This window comes from Salvelinus sp. IW2-2015, linkage group LG20 (assembly GCF_002910315.2).
Source record: "Salvelinus sp. IW2-2015 linkage group LG20, ASM291031v2, whole genome shotgun sequence".
NCBI classification, from domain to species: domain Eukaryota; kingdom Metazoa; phylum Chordata; class Actinopteri; order Salmoniformes; family Salmonidae; genus Salvelinus; species Salvelinus sp. IW2-2015.
The window spans coordinates 7224646-7245240 of record NC_036860.1 but is presented as its reverse complement, the minus strand read 5'-3'; the positions used below and the strand labels follow the sequence as shown (position 1 = coordinate 7245240).

The following is a 20595-nucleotide window of genomic DNA, read 5'->3' as shown; positions in this document are numbered from 1 at the left end:
CCAGATGGCATACGCACGTGTGTCCGCGTGTGCCATCGCACGCATGTTGATTTTGTCCCGGCCACACCAGATGCAATCAGGACAYGCAGGTTGAAATATCAAAACAAACTCTGAACCAACTATATTCGGGGACAGGTTGAAAAGCATTAAACACATTATGGCAATTTAGCTATTTATTTATTTCACCTTTATTTAACCAGGTAGGCTAGTTGAGAACAAGTTCTCATTTGCAACTGCGACCAGGCCAAGATAAAGCAAAGCAGTTCGACACAGACAACACCACAGAGTTACACATGGAATAAACAAACATACAATCAATAATACAGTAGGAAAAATCTATATACAGCATGTGCAAATGAGGTAGGATGAGAGAGGTAAGGCAATAAATAGGCCATGTGGCAAAGTAATTACAATATAGCAATTAAACACTGGAATGGTAGATGTGCAGAAGAACATGAATGTGCAAGTTGAGATACTGGGTGCAAAGGAGCAAGATAAATAAAATAAATAAAGTATGGGATGAGGATGAGGTAGATTGGAGCGGCTATTACAGATGAGCTATGTACAGGTGCAGTGATCTGTGAGCTGCTCTGACAGCTGGTGCTTAAAGCTAGTGAGGAGGTAGAGTCTCCCAGCCTTCAAGATCCTTTGCAGTTCGTTCCAGTCATTGGCAGCAGAGAACTGGAAGGAGAGACGGCCAAAGGAAGAATTGGCTTTGGGGGTGACCAGTGAGATATACAACTAGCTAGCTTGCTGTTGCTAGCTAATTTGTCTTGGGATATAAACATTAGGTTGCATTTTACCTGAAATGCACAAGGTCCTCTCCCCCGAGAATTAATCAACAGATAAAAGGGTAAACGTTTTGTTTTCTAGTAATCTCTCCTCCTTCAGGCTTCTTCTTCTTCTTTGGACTTTTTATGGCGGTGGGCTACCAACTTTAAGGTGCATTACCCCAACCTACTGGATTGGAGTGTGGACCTCAACTCATCTTTCAATCACCCACGKGGGTATATATATTCCTAAAAACCAATGAGGAGATGGGAGAGACAGGACTTGCAGTGCGTCGAGCGTCACAAATAGAACCAAGTTCTATTTTAGCACCTGGCTACGCAGACGCTCGTTGACGCGCACGAACAGAGTGGRTGCAATGATTGAATARCATGCATGTGTACWTTTATTTTKCAACGCTCGCGTATGCGACGAGTGCGGTCTGGTCATCATGTTAGCATAGTGATGAGCTTTGTGGGCACTATGGTGTTGAACGCTGASCTGTAGTCTATGAACAGCATTCTCACGTRGGTGTTCATTTTGYCCAGATGGGAAAGGGCAGTGTGGAGTGCAATAGAGATTGCGTCATCTGTGGATCTGTTTGGGGCGTATGTGAATTGGAGTGGGTTCAGGGTTTCTGGGATGATGAGGTTGAAGTGAGCCATGACCAGCCTTTCAAAGCATTTCATGGCTACAGATGTGAGTGCTACAGTCAGCAGTCATTTAGACAAGTTACCTTGAAATTCTTGTGCACAGGGACTATGGTGGTCTGCTTGAAACATGTAGGTATTACAGACTGGGTCAGGGAGAGGTTGAAAATGTYGGTGACAACAGAGTCATGTAAATCTATCAATTGGTGCTGAAACGACAGATCAATATGCATATAGTTAGATGGCTTTCTTTCGTTGATCCCTAATATTCTGAACCCGTTCTCTGGATTATTCTATTGAGTCTGTCATCAAAATTCAAACTTAAAGGTACACTGTATTTGAAAGGATGGCTTAAGATAAATGTAATGAAAACCCTGAAAATCTGCCGGCTAGGAAKTTAGAGGGTTTTCAGCGTTTGAATTACATTTATTCAGCATGCGCAAGAGAACCACGCCTGTAAAGCCCATTACGCACCTTCATAAGGTTAGTCTGAAAACCAACTACTGAGAAGTGTGTAGGAAGTGCATATGTAAGAAAGGCATCATTTATTATGTTGGAATCGGGCCCTTACTGATTATGGAACATACAATTTATAAAACAAATGTTGTGTTAGTGTATACCCTCTAAGAACCTAGACGACATATCTTAGCATTGATATCCAAATGAACAAATCGAATCAAAGTTTATTGGCCAAGTACACAGTTTTGCAGATGTTATCGCAGGTGTAGCGAAATGCTTATGTTTCTAGCTCCAACCGTGCAGCAACGTCTAGCAATCTAACAATACACATAATCCAAAAGAAAGAAAAAATAAGACATAGCAGAACGAGCAATGTCAGAGTCCTCAATATAAATACTGTAGTGCCTTCGGAAAGTATTCAGACCCCTTGACTTTTTCCACCTTTTTGTACRTTACAGCCTTRTTCTAAAATGGATTAAATATAGTTTTTTTCTCAGCAATCTACACACAATACCCCATAATGACAAAACAAAAAACTTTTTTTAGAAATTATTACAAATGTATACTTATATACATAAGTATTAAGACCGTTTGAGATAAGACTCGAAATTGAGCTCAGCTGCATCCTGTTTYCATTGATCATCCTTAAGATGTTTCCACAACTTGATTGGAGACCACCTATGGTAAATTCAATTGATTGGACATGATTTGGAAAGGCACACACCTGTCTATATAAGGTCGCACAGTTGACAGTGCATGTCAGAGAGAAAACCAAGCCATGAGGAATTGTTTGTAGAGCTCCGAGACAGGATTGTGTCAAAGCACAGATTTAAAATTCTGCAGCATTAAAGGTCCCCAAGAATACAGTGGCCTCCATCATTCTTAAATGGAAGACATTTGGGACCACCAAGACTCTTCCTAGACCTGGCYGCCCGGCCAAACTGAACAACCGGGGGAGAAGGGCCTTGGTCAGGGGGGTGACCAAGAACCTGATGGTCACTCTGACAGAACTCTAGAGTTCCTCTGTGGAGATTGTTATAATGGATGAGCCATGACTAAAATACAGTATATACATTTAAAGTGGGAAAAACAGTATGCAGTGGTGTGAAGTACTTAAGTAACAATACTTTAAAGTACTACTTAATTCGTTTTTTGCCGTATCTGTACTTTACAATTTATATTTTTGACAACTTTTACTTTTACTTCACTACATTCCTAAAGAAAAATATATACTTTTAACTCCATACATTTTCAGTATATACATTTAAAGTGGGTAAAACAGTATGCAGTGGTGTGAAGTACTTAAGTAAAAATACTTTAAAGTACTACTTAAGTCGTTTTTTGGCGTTTCTGTACTTTACAATTTATATTTTTGACAACTTTTACTTTTACTTCACTACATTCCTAAAGAAAAATATATACTTTTAACTCCATACATTTTCCCTGACACCCAAAAGTAATCGTAACATTTTGAATGCTTAGCAGGACAGAAAATGATCCAATTCTCACACTTATCAAGAGAACATCCCTGGTCAACCCTGTTGGAGTGTGACCCTGGCTACCTGTAAAAAAAAATGTTTTTAAATTGTGCCTTCTGGTTTGCTTAATAATAGGAATGTTTTATTATTTSTATTTTTACTTTTGATACTTAAGTATATTTTAGCAACTACATTTAATTTTGATACTTAAGTATATTTAAAACTAAATAATTTTGGACTTTTACTCAAGTAGTATTTTACTGGGTGACATTCACTTTTACTTGAGTCATTTCTATTAAGGTATCTTTACTTTTACTCAAGTATGAGATTTGAGAACTTTTTCCACCACTGACAGTATGTAAACATTATTAAAGTGACCAGTGTTCAACGACTCTATGTACAGGGGCAGGGTAGAGTACCGGTTGGTAGCCGGCTAATGACAGTGTCTAAGGTTCAGGGCAGGGTACCGGGCGGAGGCCGGCTAGTGATAACTGCTTAACAGTCTGATGGCCTGGAGATAGAAGCTGTTTATCAGTCTCTCGGTCCCAGTTTTGATGCACCTGTACTGTCTTCACCTTTTAGATGGTAGTGGACGGGCCGTGGCTGAGGTACTTGATAATCTTCTTGGCCTTCCTGTGACACTGGGTGCTATAGATGTCCTGGAGGGCAGGCAGTGTTCCCCCAATGATGCGTTGGGCAGACCGCACCACTCTCTGGAGAGCCCTGCGGTTGCAGGCGGTGCAATTGCTGTACCAGGCGGTGATACAGCACGAACAGAATGCTCTTTCAATGTTGCATCTGTAGATGTTTGTGAGGGTGTTAGGGGCCAAGCTGAATTTCTTCAGCTTCCTGAGGTTGAAGAGACGCTGTTGCGCCTTCTTCACCACACTATCGGTGTGAAGGGACCATTTCAGGTCCTCAGTGATGCGCACGCCAAAGATCTTAAAGCTTTCACCCTCTCCGCTGYGGCCCCGTCGATGTGGATGGGGGCGTGCTCTCTCTGCTGTCTCCTGTAGTCCACGATCAGTTCCTTTGCTTTGTTGACATTGAGAGAAAGGTTATTCTCCTGGMACCACACCGCCAGAGCTCTCAACTCCTCCCTGTAGGCTGTCTCGTTGTTGTTGGTAATCAGGCCTACCACTGTTCTGTCGTCAGCAAACTTGATGATTGAGTTGGAGATGTGYGCTGCCACACAATCATGAGTGAACACAGGGTTGTTGGGTAGGTTACTTTCTAAATCTAATCCATTACAGTTACTAGTTACCTGTCCAAAATTGTAATCAGTAACGTACGTTTTGGATTACCCAAACTCAGTAACGTAATCGGGTAACTTTCAGTTTCTTTTGTATTACTTTCTCTTTGCCCCCACCCTCATCAAAGTTGCCCATCCCTGCCATAGGCAAACAGAATATAGGGATGTTGAAGCCTAGACATAGACAGATCTACAATCAAACATGCACAGATGGTCAGTTTTAGCCAGGTAACAGTTTAAATGTATGTCTATCTCTATTCCTTTTCCATTAGAAATATATATTGTAAGACTGATTGTTTGATTTAATTTATTAGACATGTATAAAATACATACATAACAGCACTCCAGCTGGATATGCCTCCACCTACAATTTAAGAAAATCATCAAGGATAACAGAGTMAAATCTCGAAAGCTTACTTCCATTGTGGTGCTTTTTTAGTAGTACCACAACCTGTCCAGTAGATGGGAGCATTTTCTTCTCACCCACATAATGTAGTCTTACGGCTCACTTACGAGACATGCTACTATTTAGCCATTTTAAGTGAGAAAACTTGATATGGACCATGGAGGTTATGAATTTCAAGTTCTTTGGAAGACTATTCCAAATAATGTCAGAAACCMAACAATTCCAAAAAGGGTTCTTTCCCCATACCGCTCTTAAATCTGAAAGGAACAATGTTGGTTCTCAGTGGTGGAAAAAGTACTCAATTGTCATCCTAGAGTAAAGATACCTTAATAGAAAATGACTCAAGTAAAAGTGAAAGTCACCCAGTAAAATACTACTTGAGTAAAAGTAAAAGTATTTGGTTTAAATATACTTAAGCATCAAAAGTAAATGTAAAAGTATAATCATTTCAAATGTCTTATATTAAGCAAACCACATGGTGCCATTTTTACACTTCAACACTCAGACATCATTACAAATTAAGCATAAGTGTGTGAATTAGACAATGTTCCTGTCCTGCTAAGCATTCAAAATGTAACGAGTACTTTTGGGTGTCAGGGAAAATGTATGGAGTAAAAAGTACATCATTTTCTTTAGGAATGTAGTGAAGTAAAAGTAAAAGTTGTCAAAAATATAAATAGTAAAGTAAAGTACAGATACCCCAAAAAACGACTTAAGTAGTACTTAAGTACTTTACACAACTGCTCCTTCTAGTGGAATAGTTATGGTTATCCCTGACCAAGTTAAAGTAGTTACATAGGTATTTGGGGACCACACAGTGGACAATCTTAAATACAAGACACAATTTAAAAAACAATAGCAATGGGAGCTCATAGTATCAGCTGGTAGAACATGTTACCTGATCATAACTGTTACAGTAAAATGGATAGGTTTATTACTGTCAGACATTGTTGCCGTCATACTATTAGGTCTATATTTATTGTACATGGTATAACCCATGGGATTATCTTTCACTTAGGAGAAACTAGCTGTTAAAATGATACCCATTCCTTCAAATCCCTTGTTGAGGAAGTGTAGCAGACATGCCTGATGGAAGGTCATTCATTGTATTGCAGGCCTATTGTATTCCTGAAGTCAGAGTCGCTCTCTAGTCATTTACACGTTTCTATCAGCACCAGATTTACTTTTGAAATTCGGAGGAATGCAATCTCCTTGTTGTGATGCAAATAAACCTCAATGTCATTTCAAGTGGCTGGGATGTAATAACAGGCCTTTTCGCACGCTTTTTGGTTTCCGTGGTCACGGATTTAACAACATTCTGCACCCTTAATTGTCTCATTATCAATTCCTGCCCTATACACACCATAAAACTTAAACTGGTCGAAATGTGTGATGTGAGTGGTTATTGTTGTTGTTGTTGTTTTGTKGCAAATGCACGAATGAAATGCACGACAGAACTAGAGTTTTACTATCTGAGGTTTACTACTGTGACCAAACCCATCTTTTTATCTAATGTGTTTAGGGTGCATGCATGTTCATAAAAAAAATATATATATATCATTGGGCATGCATGAGAGCCGACTGATGTTGTTACTAACAAAAAGATACAAAGAAACACTAACATTCGTTTCTCCTTTGATAGCATATATAAAATACCGTGTACTGTACAGTACTGAAAGCACCCAAGAGACACATGTATTTGTCTCCTCCTAGTGGAGGAAACGATGCACAATGTGMGCTCCCCTAACAGACGAACACGCCTTGAAAAACGTCGATAACCCGTGAAATACATTTTTTTTAACCGAAAATAAAAACCGTACCGCATAAAATAATGTTTTTCTAATTTATGAACAGAATTGACATCCTTAGGATATTTAGCTTTTATTTTACTGCTGAGGTACAGTGGGGGTATAGCTCAGTGGTAGAGCATTTGACTGCAGATCAAGAGGTCTCCGGTTCAAATCCGGATGCCCCCTATTTTGAACCCGCTAATGCGCGAGCTGTGGAGGGGCTGGTGTTATCAAGACTAGTAAATAAAGTGTGGTGTAGCTGTTAAAAACCGTTCGGAATATAAACCTTGGATTACTGATTGACTGACAACCGTGGTATATCAGACCATWTACCACAGTCATGAGAAAAYATWTATTTTTACTGCTCTGATTACGTTGGTAACCAGTTAATATTCGTAATAAGGCACCTCGGGGGTTTGTGGTACATGGCCAAYATACCACGGCTAAAAGGGCTGTGTCCTGACACTCCGCGTTGCGTAAGAACAGCCCTTAGCCGTGGTATATTGGCCAGCCAATCGGCATTCAGGGCTCGAACCACCCAGTTTATAACAGCCCATATACAACTGGTATGACAAAACATTTATTTTTACAGCTACAATTACGTTAGTAACCCGTTTACAATAGCAATAAGGCACCTCGGCAACCCCACCAAATGCACATAGAAATGTGAGTTATATTCAAATCTGGTCCCAATCCCGAAATCACTTTAGCCTTAAACAAGCAAGCGGTTTCTCTCTATTAACATCTAATCATCTCTTCACAGTGTCACAGATTGACACGACATTCCAGTTCTGGCATAGGAACGGTCTGGTGTTTTATTTGTGACCTATTTGTTGATAACACATTCGACTCATTCTATACTCTGAGGGTTGACCATAATATTCCCAATATCCACTTTTTTAGATACCRGCCCGGCAAACTCGCAGTTTTGCTAAAACACATTTCCTTTCATTTCCACTCGAGCCTACTAAGTGTACAGTCGAGAAGTGTTTAGATCTTAACCCGTATCTGAAGGGCACAATCTCCAGATTATACGACATAATACAGAACATTAATCTGCCTTGCTTGGCAAATACAAAATCTGCATGGGAGCAAGACATTGGTACAAAAATACAAACACAACATGTAAAGTGTTGGTCCCATTTTTTCATGAGCTGAAATAAAAGATCCCAGAAATGTTCCATATGCACAAAAAGCTTATTTCTCTCAAATGTTGTTCACAAATTTGTTTACATCCCTGTTAGTGAGCATTTCTCMTTTTCCAAGATAATCCATCCACCTGACAGGTGTGGCATGTCAAGAAGCTGATTAAACAGATCAATCAGTACACAGGTGCACCTTGTGCTGAGGACAATAAAAGGCCACTCTAAAATGTGCAGTTTTGCTACATAACACAATGCCACAAACGTCTCAAGTTTTGAGGGAGTGTGCAATTGACATGCTGACTGCAGGAATGTCCAACAGACCTGTTGCCAGATAATTGAATGTTMATTTCTCTACCATTAGCCGCCTCCAAAGTCATTTTAGAGAATATGGTAGTACATCCAACCGGCCTAAAAACTGCAGACCACGTGTAACCACGCCAGTCCAGGACCTCTACAAACGGCTTCTTCACCTGTGGGATCGTCCGAGAAGGGGGGGGTACTGAGGAATATTTCTTACTGTAAAAAAAACCTTTGTGTGGAAAAACTCATTCTGATTGACTGGGCCTGGCTCCCAAGTGGGTGGGCCTATGCCCTCCCATCCCTGCACAGTCATGCGAAATCCTAATACATTTATTTCAATTGACTGATTTCCTTCTATGAAGTGTAACTCAGTAAAACCTTTGAAATTGTTGCATGTTGCGCTTAGATTTTTGTTCAGTATATAAATCATTGGTTCAGGCGTTCCCAAATTGTTCCATGTGTAATTCCCCTACTACAGAGAAGGCAGCCCAGTCACCAGTTTATCAACAATAACATTTATTTGTACAAAAAATATTTTGTACCGTAAAATACATAGCCACTGTATATGTATAAAAATACATGATTAACCTTAAAATCAGACAATACTTGTTTGTCATCTTGCTTTTTACAGAAAGCATGCTACCGTTTTTCACTGTCAAGCAACCCCCTTTTTTCTTCTTTGATATAAATACTTCAAGTAATTTGTGCATTGATAGCTCAGAAGGCTGAGCACCAGTTTTCTCCCCATTAGGTCTGGCCTCTTAACCTGTTGTACTGTGGTTTTCCTCAAGTCAGAGGTACAAATCTGTATGTTAAAGAAATCCAATGCAACCTCCCATTCTACCTCTGTGGAGTTCATGAGGACAGGAGGCTTAAATACTGTGATAGGTACMTTTTCAGCTTATGTGGGGCATACTGTGTCATCCTTATGGAGTCAGGYCTGACAGGTAAGGATTCTTATGTAAACATGGTGGACCTCTAGAACGGAGTCTCACACACACCACACATAGATGCTTACGCAYATGCACACCCTGGCATATCTAGTTGAGGTTCTGCCAGGTTCCTCCAGGCCTCCTCTATCCCGAGGCAGACCTGGACTCTGGTCAGCCCTGGCATACACACTAAGGGCTGGGTAAGGCATGAGGGTGACAGGGCAAGACTGGGGCCACCCCTGGGGCTCAGAGGGGCAGTGTCACTACAGATAGTGGAGATCCTGATCTGGGCACTGTGGCTTTGGCTGCGACGTCTGAGAGGTTGTGTTTGTTGGGTCAAAGGATAGCTGTCCTGGTTCCAATTGGGATGAGCCCACGGAAGGAGTTCTAACTGGCCAGGACACGAGACCTCATCCAGTCCAGACTGGCAGGTAGTCTGGAGGTTAGGAGAAAGAGATGGAAATGGTTTTGAAAATTWAACTGTGTTTGAGTGACTTTAGGTTATTTATGGGAATGTTATCACACACACACGGAGGCGGCCCAGGCGTGTCTGTAGTTATGCAGTGTACTCACCCCTCCCCTGTGAGGGCACAGCAGGCCTGTACATGCCAGGAGTGGGCTGTGATAGAGCTTAGGGTGAGGCACTGGGAGATCTCTGCCACTGTCATAGAGTCCTTCATGTCCTGCTTGTTGGCCAGAACTAGAATCGCAGCATTCTGTAGGTCCTTACACACCAGTCAGACAGGAGAGATAGCAGGGTTACATTCTGTAGGCCTACACACCAGGCAGACAGGACAGGAGAGATAGGCAGGGTTACATTCTGTAGGTCCACCACCATCACAGGACAGGAGATAAAGCAGGTTACATTCTGTAGCCTACACACCAGTCAGACAGGACAGGAGAGATAGCAGGTTACATTCTGTAGGTCCTACACACCAGTCAGACAGGAAGGAGAGATAGGCAGGGTTACATTCTGTAGTCCTACACACCAGTCAGACAGGACAGGAGAGAAAGGCAGGTTACATTCTGTAGGTCCTACACACCATGTCAGACAGGACAGGAGAGATAGGCAGGGTTACATTCTGTAGTCCTACCAACCAGTCAGACAGACAGAGAGATAGGCAGGGTTACATTCTGTAGGTCCTACACACCAGTCAGACAGGACAGAGAGAAAGCAGGGTTACATTCTGTAGGTCCTACACACCAGTCAGACAGGACAGAGAGAGTAGCGGTTACATTCTGTAGGTCACACACCAGTCAGACAGGACAGGAGAGAAAGGCAGGGTTACATTCTGTGTCCTACACACCAGTGCAGACAGGACAGGAGAGAAAGGCAGGTTACATTCTGTAGCCTTACACACCAGTCAGACAGGAAAGGAGAGAAGGCAGGGTTACATTCTGTAGTCCTACACACCCAGTCAGACAGACAGGAGAGAAAGGCAGGGTTTACATTCTGTAGGGTTCTACACACAGTCCAGAGCAGGACAGGAGAGATAGGCAGGGTTACATTCTGTAGGTCCTACACACCAGTCAGACAGGACAGGAGAGAAAGGCAGGGTTACATTCTGTAGGTCCTACAGACCAGTCAGACAGGAGAGAGGCACAATTATCTCGTTTTTATATTCAACATATTTACACGTCTGAGCGTTTCCTGTGGAAATCTACAGAATCTCTCCGCTGCGACATCTCAGATAATAGAAAATAGCAGCGTCAGCAGAACAGAAACTGAACAGCTCAGCTGTCAATGCACTGATTCACACAGGGGAAATGTTGAAACAACCCATCATGGTTTTGCAATCAGTTTGTTTGCTCTGTAGTGGTGATATGRGTCATATTGAGAGCATGAACACAGCTCACAAGTCAACATGTTAAATCTGCAATATGTCACTTTTTGGGCCACCTGATCAAATTCACATAGAAATGTGAGTTATAGATCTGTCATTCTCATTGAAAGCAAGTCTAAGAAGAAATTCTTTACACCAGCTTCAAACAGCTAAAAATATAATATTTTTGGTTATCAAAAAGATATTTCACARCAGTTTGGATGGTACAACAATTTTCTACACTATCGATTGCTTGTTTGTCACAAACTGAAATTAGGTGAACTATTAGAATTTTAGCAACCAGGAAATGGCGGAACGATTTCTGTATATTGCACCTTTAAAAAGATACATAAGGTGAGTGACAATGGAACGTGAACTACCTAGTAAACAAAGTGCCCTTATTCATAAAAGTAATCCTCACTCATCCACCTGTTGATAAAATAAGGAAATTCCAATCGGCTAATATTTCTGGTGTGTCATATACAGGAAAAGGGAAGTTAAGAATGAATAGTGTGCTTTCCTGCATTTGAAACTGGTCTTCAGAAAAAAAAATCTTAAACAGTGAGGTTGAGCTGACCCTCCTTCCCCCCTTCCCATGATCCCTCCAAAAAACCCAGGTGGTTGTTACCTCATGTGCAAGCATGCGGTGAAGTTCATCTTTGTTCAGATTTAGGCGCTCGCGGTCTGTGCTGTCCACAACCAGAATCACAATCTAAAGAGAGACAAAACAACTGAATACCCTGGCCAAAGAGGACCAACTTACTCACTTAACTTTACCCCTGGCTCGGAGTGCTCTCATCTCATCAACRTTTAGTATGACTTCAGTAACAGTCTAGTGTTAGAGGAATACTCAGGACAGCAGGCTGATATGGTTAGTTCTGTAACAGATGATGTAATAGTGTTCCCATGCCTTATCAATGATAACAACAATCAGCTGCTGGTTAAAGTGTAATAACTCAGTGTTGSCCTAATCGTTGGCGCTGAAAAACATATCGTCTCCAGCTGTAGCTATTCAGACAGTCTCRRAGGGAAAGGGAAGTTAAAGCAAAAAAGTGTTTAGGCATTAGCACCTTCACCAGGGTTCTATTTCTACTCCAGCTGTAACTGGCCAGGAACCAACACACACCTGTACACACTTTGTTACATAAAAAAATACACATGCTGCTCCTCGAYAAAGACATTCTGCGGCACACACACCAACATATCCGTACCTCTGTGTTGCAGTAGTAGGAGTTCCAGCTGGCTCTCAGGCTTTCCTGGCCTCCGATGTCCCACACCAGGAAGCGGGTCTTGCGTACAGAGATCTCCTCTACGTTACTGCCAATGGTGGGGGAGGTGTGAACCGCCTCTTTGGTAAGGCTGAGAGGACAGAGCGATTGTTATGACTAAGTGATTATAAATATMATTTGCATAAATTTGAGACTTATGTGATCATGAATTATACAAATCTATTTTGATATCACTCACAATTGGTAGAGGATAGTGGTCTTCCCAGCATTRTCCAGGCCCACTATGATCACTTTGTGTTCTATGAGAGAAGGAAAAAAGGAAAGTGATTTACACACTTCTACATAACAGACACACGGGATTGCCATTCACAGACCTGTGACCCYCAAAGCKAATCAATCATCACCACGATAACACATCTGACTGATGGACTCTCTTTGAAGGGTCTAGCCATGGACTCAAATACCAGATATGAAAAACATGGGCAGACATCTTTATTATCCAAAGGGGTCAAAACATCTGTTTGTTTGCAGTGTTAGGTAAATTAGGTAAAACAAGGGCCATTTGACCCTGATAGTCAACCCCAGCGACCTCTAACCTGCCATCATCTCATCAACGAGGTAAACAGTACTGATTGACAAAATGTTATTGGTTGCATAATACTAATGCAATTCACTATCACTACCGCTACATAGAAAACAGATAATTACACGGGACACGTGTGCAGAACGTTGACACAGTGAACAGGACATCCAGTACSGACTAGCTCGTGTCCGATATAAATTAACCAGTTATTGGAAGGTGCCCGGTGTAGTTAGAAATTTAGCTACGATTTTGGCTATGCCGAAATTAACCATTTKTTGAACTGTCACTAACGTTATTGAAAATCACGTYTAACAGCTTCTTGCGTTCTCATAATTTAAATCCAGTCCATAACAACACTCTGCTACAAAGCAGCTAACGTTATCAAACCAAACAAGCAGAAATTATCAGGCACGGAGTGGAGATTACTTAGGAGCAACAATAATAGCAGTAAATTAGATGTATCCAGGCACACAACTGATTACCTCTGTCTCCGAAGACAGTCATCAGCTTGGTAAAGAGTAGTCCCATATCCACCGGTGATGAGAATGAAGAATATGAAAATATTTCAAACACAGCAAATCAGATAGCTGTTAACGGTAGCTGGCTAGCTAACACAATAGGCAGCCCACACTTCAAGCAAAGATAGCTAACGTTAGCTAGCTAAATAACTGTATTGATAACTAACCCTGTGCTGTGCATCGAGGCTATTWAGCCAACTACCTGGAAAACATTAGGTAGCACAGCCTAGAAAGGTATTTTTCTGACGTTTATCGACACAAACAAAACGAGATATGTGCCCATGGGTTGTCTATCGATACCAAATTGATTCTGCGATCAAAATAGGCAATGCATTCTTTTACTTAGCTAGCTAGATTTTGGGGTATGATTGGAGCGAGTCACCGAAAAAGGCGGGGCAAAGGAATTCCTCAGCAGCTAAAAGCGGGCGTGGCCACGCTTCTGTAGCAAAACATGACGCAAATGTGACGAATGAAATGAGAGCTCTGATCAATGGGAGGACAACGCCGTCACCCACATATGGCCGCGGAACTACTTTATAGTTCCTCAAGCCTAATTTCAAGCAGGGGAATTCTACATGTTTAGTAACCAAAAGTGAAACAATGACTGTGACATTCACCTAGAATGTCCTTTCTATTCCTGTGATTGAGATTGTGTTTATCATAAACTTCAGGGCATGACTTTCCCAATTTGAAWTATTGTCTACAACGATGGCAGAAGTGGGATAGTGTCACAACCTTAGGCGCTATGAAATCTGGATCTTTATTTCACCACAGTGCAGTGTGTAATGTTTTTGCATGTAAACCTCACCCATGGGCACACACTGGTTGAATCAACGTTGTTTCCACGTMATTTCAATGAAATTACATTMAACCAACTTSGAAGAGACGTTGAATTGACGTCTGTGCCCAGTGRGCAGGGTCACTAGCTGATCCCCTTCAATCACATGAATATCCATCAATTGTTTTAAAAACGGCACTCTGCACTAATATCTTAGTTGCCCCGTAAAGTACCGTGTACTTTGACCAAGCCTCATTTCAGGGGAATTCTACAGGTGATATTTATTGATGGCATCAAAAAGTGAAACAATGACTGTGACATTCCCCTGGAATYCCCTTTCTATTCCTGTGAATGAGAATGTGTTTGAATTAACTTCAGGGCTTGACTTTCCCAAGTTAAAATGTCCTGGTGGTAGAAGTGATAGTCCCACAACATGAGGCTTCTGCTTAGAAGTCTGGCTCTTTACGGCAGTGCAGGGAGTTTTCCATGTAACTTCAGGATCACTAGCTGTTCCATTTTTCCATTTCAATCACATGAATATATTTTAAAAACGGTACTATCACACTCATATCTTAGTTACTCTGTGAAGTGTATGCCCCAGTGCTCCTACTGAATATCATAGCCGGATCCCTACTGAATATCGCCAACACTGACATCCACCCTAATCMGAACACTGATCAGGCCTCTATTTATTTACATAGGATTCACTCAAGAATCCTGTAATGGTAGGACTCAGTCAGGGGTCACTCTGGGTCATGGTGTGGACATTAGGGAAAGCCTGAAAAACGATCCAACTTCTGATCGCAGATTCAGGAAGAGGGACCACCACACCCAAACTTCTAGATATTCTAGATATCCTCCCATAGAACATTATATGGTTTTTACTTCTTTTTAAAATGTCTGGAATTAAAAACAAACAAAAAATAGTTTCCTCCACAGTGTAGGCATGACAATCCAGGGCACGTCAYGCGCTGAGCTGAGTCCTGCGGCTGTTGTGTTTTCAACCAGAGATGAGTCAAAAACCACAAGTTCTTAAGAGGCTTTCTTCTTTTTTTCCTTCGCAAGAAAAACAGAAACCATATTTTAAGCCATAGTTTATGTAACAGAAGGTGAACTWCAACAAGCTTCAGCTGTTATACGTATTGTTACGTCATGCACCTGATGAGGTTTTCTGTTATTTGACAACGGCTTCAATCATCAATATACTTAAGTTACTTGCATTGCAAGAATTGAGGGATCATTTAAATTAAAGTATAGCTAATTTAAATGGCAAACTAATGTATTCAGTCATACAGCCCTCTAGGTGTGGAGGATGTGCAAGTGTGTGTCCCTGATAATCATCAGTGATTATTAGCTCCCTCTGCTGTTTCGTGGACTTCAGGAAACAGCAAACGGAGCACCCCCTATCCACATCGACGAGACAGTAGTGGAGAAGGTAAAAGTTAAGTTCCTCGGTGTACACATTACAGACACACTGAAATGGTCCACCCACACAGACAGTGTGTTGAAGAAAGTGCAACAGTGCCTCTTCTACCTCAGGAGGCTGAAGAAATTTGGTTTGTCACCTAAAACCCTCACAAACTTTTACAGATGCACAATTGAGAGCATCCGGTTGGCCTGTATCACCACCTCGTACGGCAACTGCACCGCTCTCAACTGCTCTCCAGAGGGTGGTGCGGTCTGCACAACGCATCACCGGGGGCAAACTACCTGCCCTCCAGGACACCTACAGCACCCGATGTCAGGAAGGCCAAAAAGATCATCAAGGACAACCACCCGAGCCACTGCCTGTTCACCCCGTTATCATCCAGAAGGCGAGGTCAGTACGTGCATCAAAGCTGGGACCGAGGGACTGAAAAACCACTTCTATCTCAAGCCATCAGACTGTTAAACAGCCATCACTAACACAGATTGGCTGCTGCCTACACACAGACTTAAATCATTGGCCACTTTAATAAATGGATCACTAGTCACTTAAATAATGCCACTTTAATAATGTTTACATAACTCATCTCATATGTATATACTGTATCTTATACCATCTATTGCATCTTGCCTATGCCGCTCGGTCATCACTCATCCATATATTTATATGTACATATTCTTATTCCGTCCCTTTCGATTTGTGTGTATTAGGTAGTTGTTGTGGAATTGTTAGATTACTCGTTAGATATTACTGCACTGTTGGAACGAGAAGCACAAGCATTTCGCCACACTCGCTTTAACATCCTGTCTCTTATACACATCTAGATGTGTATAAGAGACAGGTAACCACGTGTATGTGACCAATAAAATTTGATTTGATCAAAGGAGTGACACAATGAAATTCCCAAACAGATTTTTTTTCTGATTAAAATTTTAATTAAAATACGAATTTATCCACAGATTAAAAATGAAAGGCAGAAAAAGCAAAATGTAGCTACAATCAGGCACCAATGATACATGTTCTTTCATCTTTTTAACAATTGCGATAACGCAACAATAAACAKTATTTACGAATTATTATTTAATATTTATTTGACTGAAGGGGTGGGCAGAAGGAGCCCACCAAAGACATTTGTGGATCCTCCATTTAGTTAACTGAGTTAAAGWCCATGTTTTGTACCTATCCCCCACCCCCCTTTACACTCTTCTCACTAGCGCTAAAGAACTGAGGACCTTATAAAATGCAAATGTCCACAGGAAAAAACACCACTAAAGTCAGTCAGAAATCAAGAAGAGAAGTGCATGGCATCTGACATTCMGACAAGCTAGCTGTTTGGTTGAACGTTTGGGGTGATTTACCACGCAAAACAACTCTTACATAACTGTTAGTGTGCCCTGTAACACGTAGACAACACAAAGCTGGTGCAGAGAAAACAAGATGGTGGTGGACATCGTGCTGGAGGCTGGAGCGACAGGGTGGGCTACAGTGCAGGGTAGTAGCCAAGAGGACACATACAGTAAAGACACACATATGAAAACAGTGAGTGTGACAAGAGATAAGACATCCCACCATGACAATGGTGGACGTGGCTTGGCGAAACATTCCGGCACTTGTGATTGGAGTTCTTGAAGTGAAGTCTGAGGGTGTGAGAGACTATTAGGTAGGACATTTCATTCACGCGACTACTACTGTRGTGCTGCTTATGAACTGTRCCACATTCGAAAAGACAATGTATACTACACGAGCAAAGCTATCACCCACAGACAGACAGTATCCCTAAAATAGCAGGAAACAGATGGGGACAACCAGACCAGACACATACAGTTCTATTTAAATGCTATGGCTGAAGCCGGTTAGGGAAGAAGAAGTAGTATCTTTGGGGTGTTTCCTTTTATTCTTAACATTAAGGTAAGCGTCAAACGAATAAAACAATYATCTCAATAAACTATTCTGAAGACATTATGGCAACTTCTCCACCAGATAGCTTTTAAGGTCTGGGTGATGAGGAATCGGAGCAAAGGGACTCAAAAAGCTTAGGATCCATCCTGAAAGTGTCTGAATCCTGAAGCTGAGCCTGAAGCTGTGGGGATAGAGATCCTGATGCTCTGTACTGTACATGGGACATACAACCCTGTTTAAGACTGCAGAGGACGGACATGACGGACTACAGCTCTATCAGCCTTCACATTCTACACTACAGAGATTAAGCCATACAGATCACACAATGATGAATTCATAATCATAATGATAACTGTCCTCGTGCTGTCAGTTCAGTAGGATTCCAATGGTATTCATGCAGTAGTACTAACAAAAGAAACTAAAAAGAGACCAACCAAACTGCTTTTTTTCTCTCAAAACATAAATAAATTGAATATAGCTAACATAACCGGATGAGGTGTATGGCATCTGGCAGTTGTTTTTTTCTTTACAGCGTACTCAACGATGAGAAAAGTACCTCTTTAATAAGGGTTGTAAACAGATCAATTCATGAGCTTCTGATTGGCATGGCCCCCAAACCCACCCTCATCTCCCCGCTAACCCCCTAGCCCTAACCGTGAACTTCCTCCCTCCCTCCCTTCCCCAGTCTGTCCATCAGCCTCCTAGCCCATGTGTTGTGATGTGTGTTTAACGGATGTACACGTCCCTCCCCCAGTCCTCCTGGTTCTTGTTGCGGCCCATGTTGGCGCCGGTGTCCCCGGGTTCCTGGCAGTACCTCTCCCTTAGCTTGGCCCGGCTGTGTTGCCCAGGCTGGGTGTGGGAGGGTATGGGAGGGTGGTTGAGGTTCTCTTGGTCCGGCTCGGCCCCCTCGTCTTCCCAGGAGGCCTSCCGGCCGTGGTGCTGGGCCAGGTGGAGGCGGCTGCCCCCGCCCCCTACCCCGCGGTACATCTCAGACTCCTCGTAGGGGTCGGTCTCAATGTCCATGCAAGAGTCCCCTGCTTCAGTGTAGGCCGAGTCCCGACTGCCCTGAGTCTCAGAGTCGAAGGTGTCCTGCCGGGACAGGCCCCTCCCACTCCCTGCCCGTAGCTGGCCCCGTGAGGAGTGCAGGTAGGTCTGCTGCTTCTGCTGCTGGTGCTGCTGCGGTTGCTGCTTCCCTCCCTGGTCACTCTGGTAGTCATGGAGACTGCCGCTACCACCGCACTCCGACAGAGGCCCTTCCTGCTTCTGTTCTCCGTGCACCAGGTACGGCCCCTGCAGCGAGCCCCGCCCACACCACACGCCATGCAGAGACACAGTGAGACAGAACAAGGCCCAGGCAGTGGGTTAGTCAACARGGATAGGACAGGTTAGGGTGCAGTTMGATCAAACAGGATATCAGTAATGTCAGTCAGTCAGTTCACAATGCAACACAAAGAGGTTTACAGTATAACAATGAATATATTTATGCAGTACTTAAAACACACCTTGTAAATAATTACTTGGTCAAAGTGACATTTTTTTTTTTGTATTTAATACATGCACGCAGACTCTTTTCCWTAGACTACAGAAATGTGTTCATTCATCATCTGTAAGAGAAACAGCCATGCAGTCATTAGGCAAGCGAAACACCACGTTCAGCTCCTGGCTGCAAAACCAACAGTGCCCTCTTCTGGCTGATTTTTCACAGCAGCTAAAATGATGTTTCAACTAATTGTGATATCTCTTCATTCACAAGCATGTTCCTCATCCTAAGTAGTAAGTATTACGTTCTGTGTAACTCAGCACAATTAACAAGACACTTCAGAGTTGGGTCAAGCCAACATTTGGCTGATCCTTGCTCATGACTTTGAATAGGCCGAGCTTAAGTCACACCCATTGACAGTAAAATAATAACGGAACAAAATCTCCTCCGTCTGAACRAATTCTAATGAATCTATACAGCCGCCATTGTCTTTTGTCAGATTGTGTTACTCGTACGCGACGCTCGGCCCTCAACCGAGACAGCGCGGCGATTCCGCCTGCACTGATCTATCTGACGTAAGACAATGTACAGCTAGCCGTACCATATACAATATGACCTATTGAATCAGAGAAATCACTGTTCATAATAGTGCATTTATGTCTAAATGAACACGATTAAATCAATTCTGTGGGTATAACTCATTGATATACGGAAGCAGCTTGGACACTTTCACAAGGWCTTGGACTATGACAGTCATGAGTCATGCTGTATGTATTTGGCTGAAGCCAGTGGCTGATYGGAGATGAGACCCAGATTATCATTTTTCTGCTGGTTAGAGTTTCCTGTGTGAATTCATGAATTAGGACATTCCTATTAGTCACGGCCCACATCACGTTACACACACGCGCGCGCATGCACGCATATGCATGCTCTCACACACACACAGCCCATCCCTGCCACGCCACACACATCAGAAAMCCAGAAATGATGCCACAACAACAAGGCACACATTGGCCAAGCGGCCGAGATGATTCGCTCCTTTTCAGGGACGGTGCCATGGCAACACGGAGAAGGGAAGTAAACTGGACACCGTTTCCCAGACGATAAAGGAGCGCTGAAGAAAGGAGGCCAGGCAGGGAGCCCCGAGGTTGGGTAAGGGGCACACAACTCCATTTTCTCAACCAATTACAGTGAACAGGGAATAGGCAGCAGACCAGAGACAGAGGTACTGTACCTCTCTGACTGATGGACGGATGATGGAGGATTTTCATTTCATCCAATAACTGCCCCCGTCAATTCATTTCACAACTCCAATGTGATTGTGTGTGTGTGTTATTCTCACTGAAAACCCTTGCCAGATGGCCAGCTGTGCTGGTTTGGTCTGGATCCAGTGTCCTGCCCATATAAACTCTCCTTTGCTAATTTTGCTGTGTGTGTTGCTCTAAGATACTGTGTCATTTGCAGAGAGGTTTTCTCGAAGAGGATGAAGTTCTCTGTTTGTGTGTGGGTGTTTTCTGTTTTCTAATGCAGAAGGCTTTTACAGTAATGTGTGGGGCCTATATTGTTCTGAGTACTCTGATGTGTGTGTGTGTGTGTGTGTGTGTGTGTGTGTGGGTGTGTGTGTTGTGTGTGTGTGTGTGTGTGTGGTGAATGTCTTGTGTATGTGCTATTTGAGTAGA

The 20595-nt window shown here is 42.5% G+C and overlaps 2 protein-coding genes and 1 non-coding gene across 3 annotated transcripts in view; 1 reads left to right on the top strand and 2 right to left on the bottom strand.

Annotated features, from left to right (window-relative positions):
- Nucleotides 1-6917: 6917 nt before the first annotated feature.
- trnac-gca (transfer RNA cysteine (anticodon GCA)) lies at nt 6918-6989 on the top strand. Its single transcript has one exon. It is a non-coding gene; the product is annotated as a tRNA-Cys (tRNA).
- Nucleotides 6990-8747: 1758 nt separating this feature from the next.
- LOC111982051 (ADP-ribosylation factor-like protein 5B) lies at nt 8748-13722 on the bottom strand. The gene is made up of 6 exons (XM_024013580.2): nt 13298-13722; nt 12471-12531; nt 12215-12362; nt 11632-11715; nt 9754-9905; nt 8748-9616 (listed from the first exon to the last, which is right to left on the bottom strand). Exons 1-6 carry the CDS (start codon nt 13341-13343, stop codon nt 9568-9570), a joined length of 540 nt encoding a protein of 179 aa, XP_023869348.1. The 5' UTR covers nt 13344-13722; the 3' UTR covers nt 8748-9567.
- A 2733-nt stretch (nt 13723-16455) lies between these two features.
- LOC111981289 (voltage-dependent L-type calcium channel subunit beta-1) overlaps nt 16456-20595 on the bottom strand; it is a 34444-nt gene continuing 30304 nt past the window's right edge. The window contains exon 8 of the mRNA XM_070449359.1: nt 16456-18795. Coding sequence (XP_070305460.1) covers nt 18163-18795 — 633 coding nt within the window. The 3' untranslated portion in view covers nt 16456-18162. The remainder of the gene's footprint in view (nt 18796-20595) is intronic.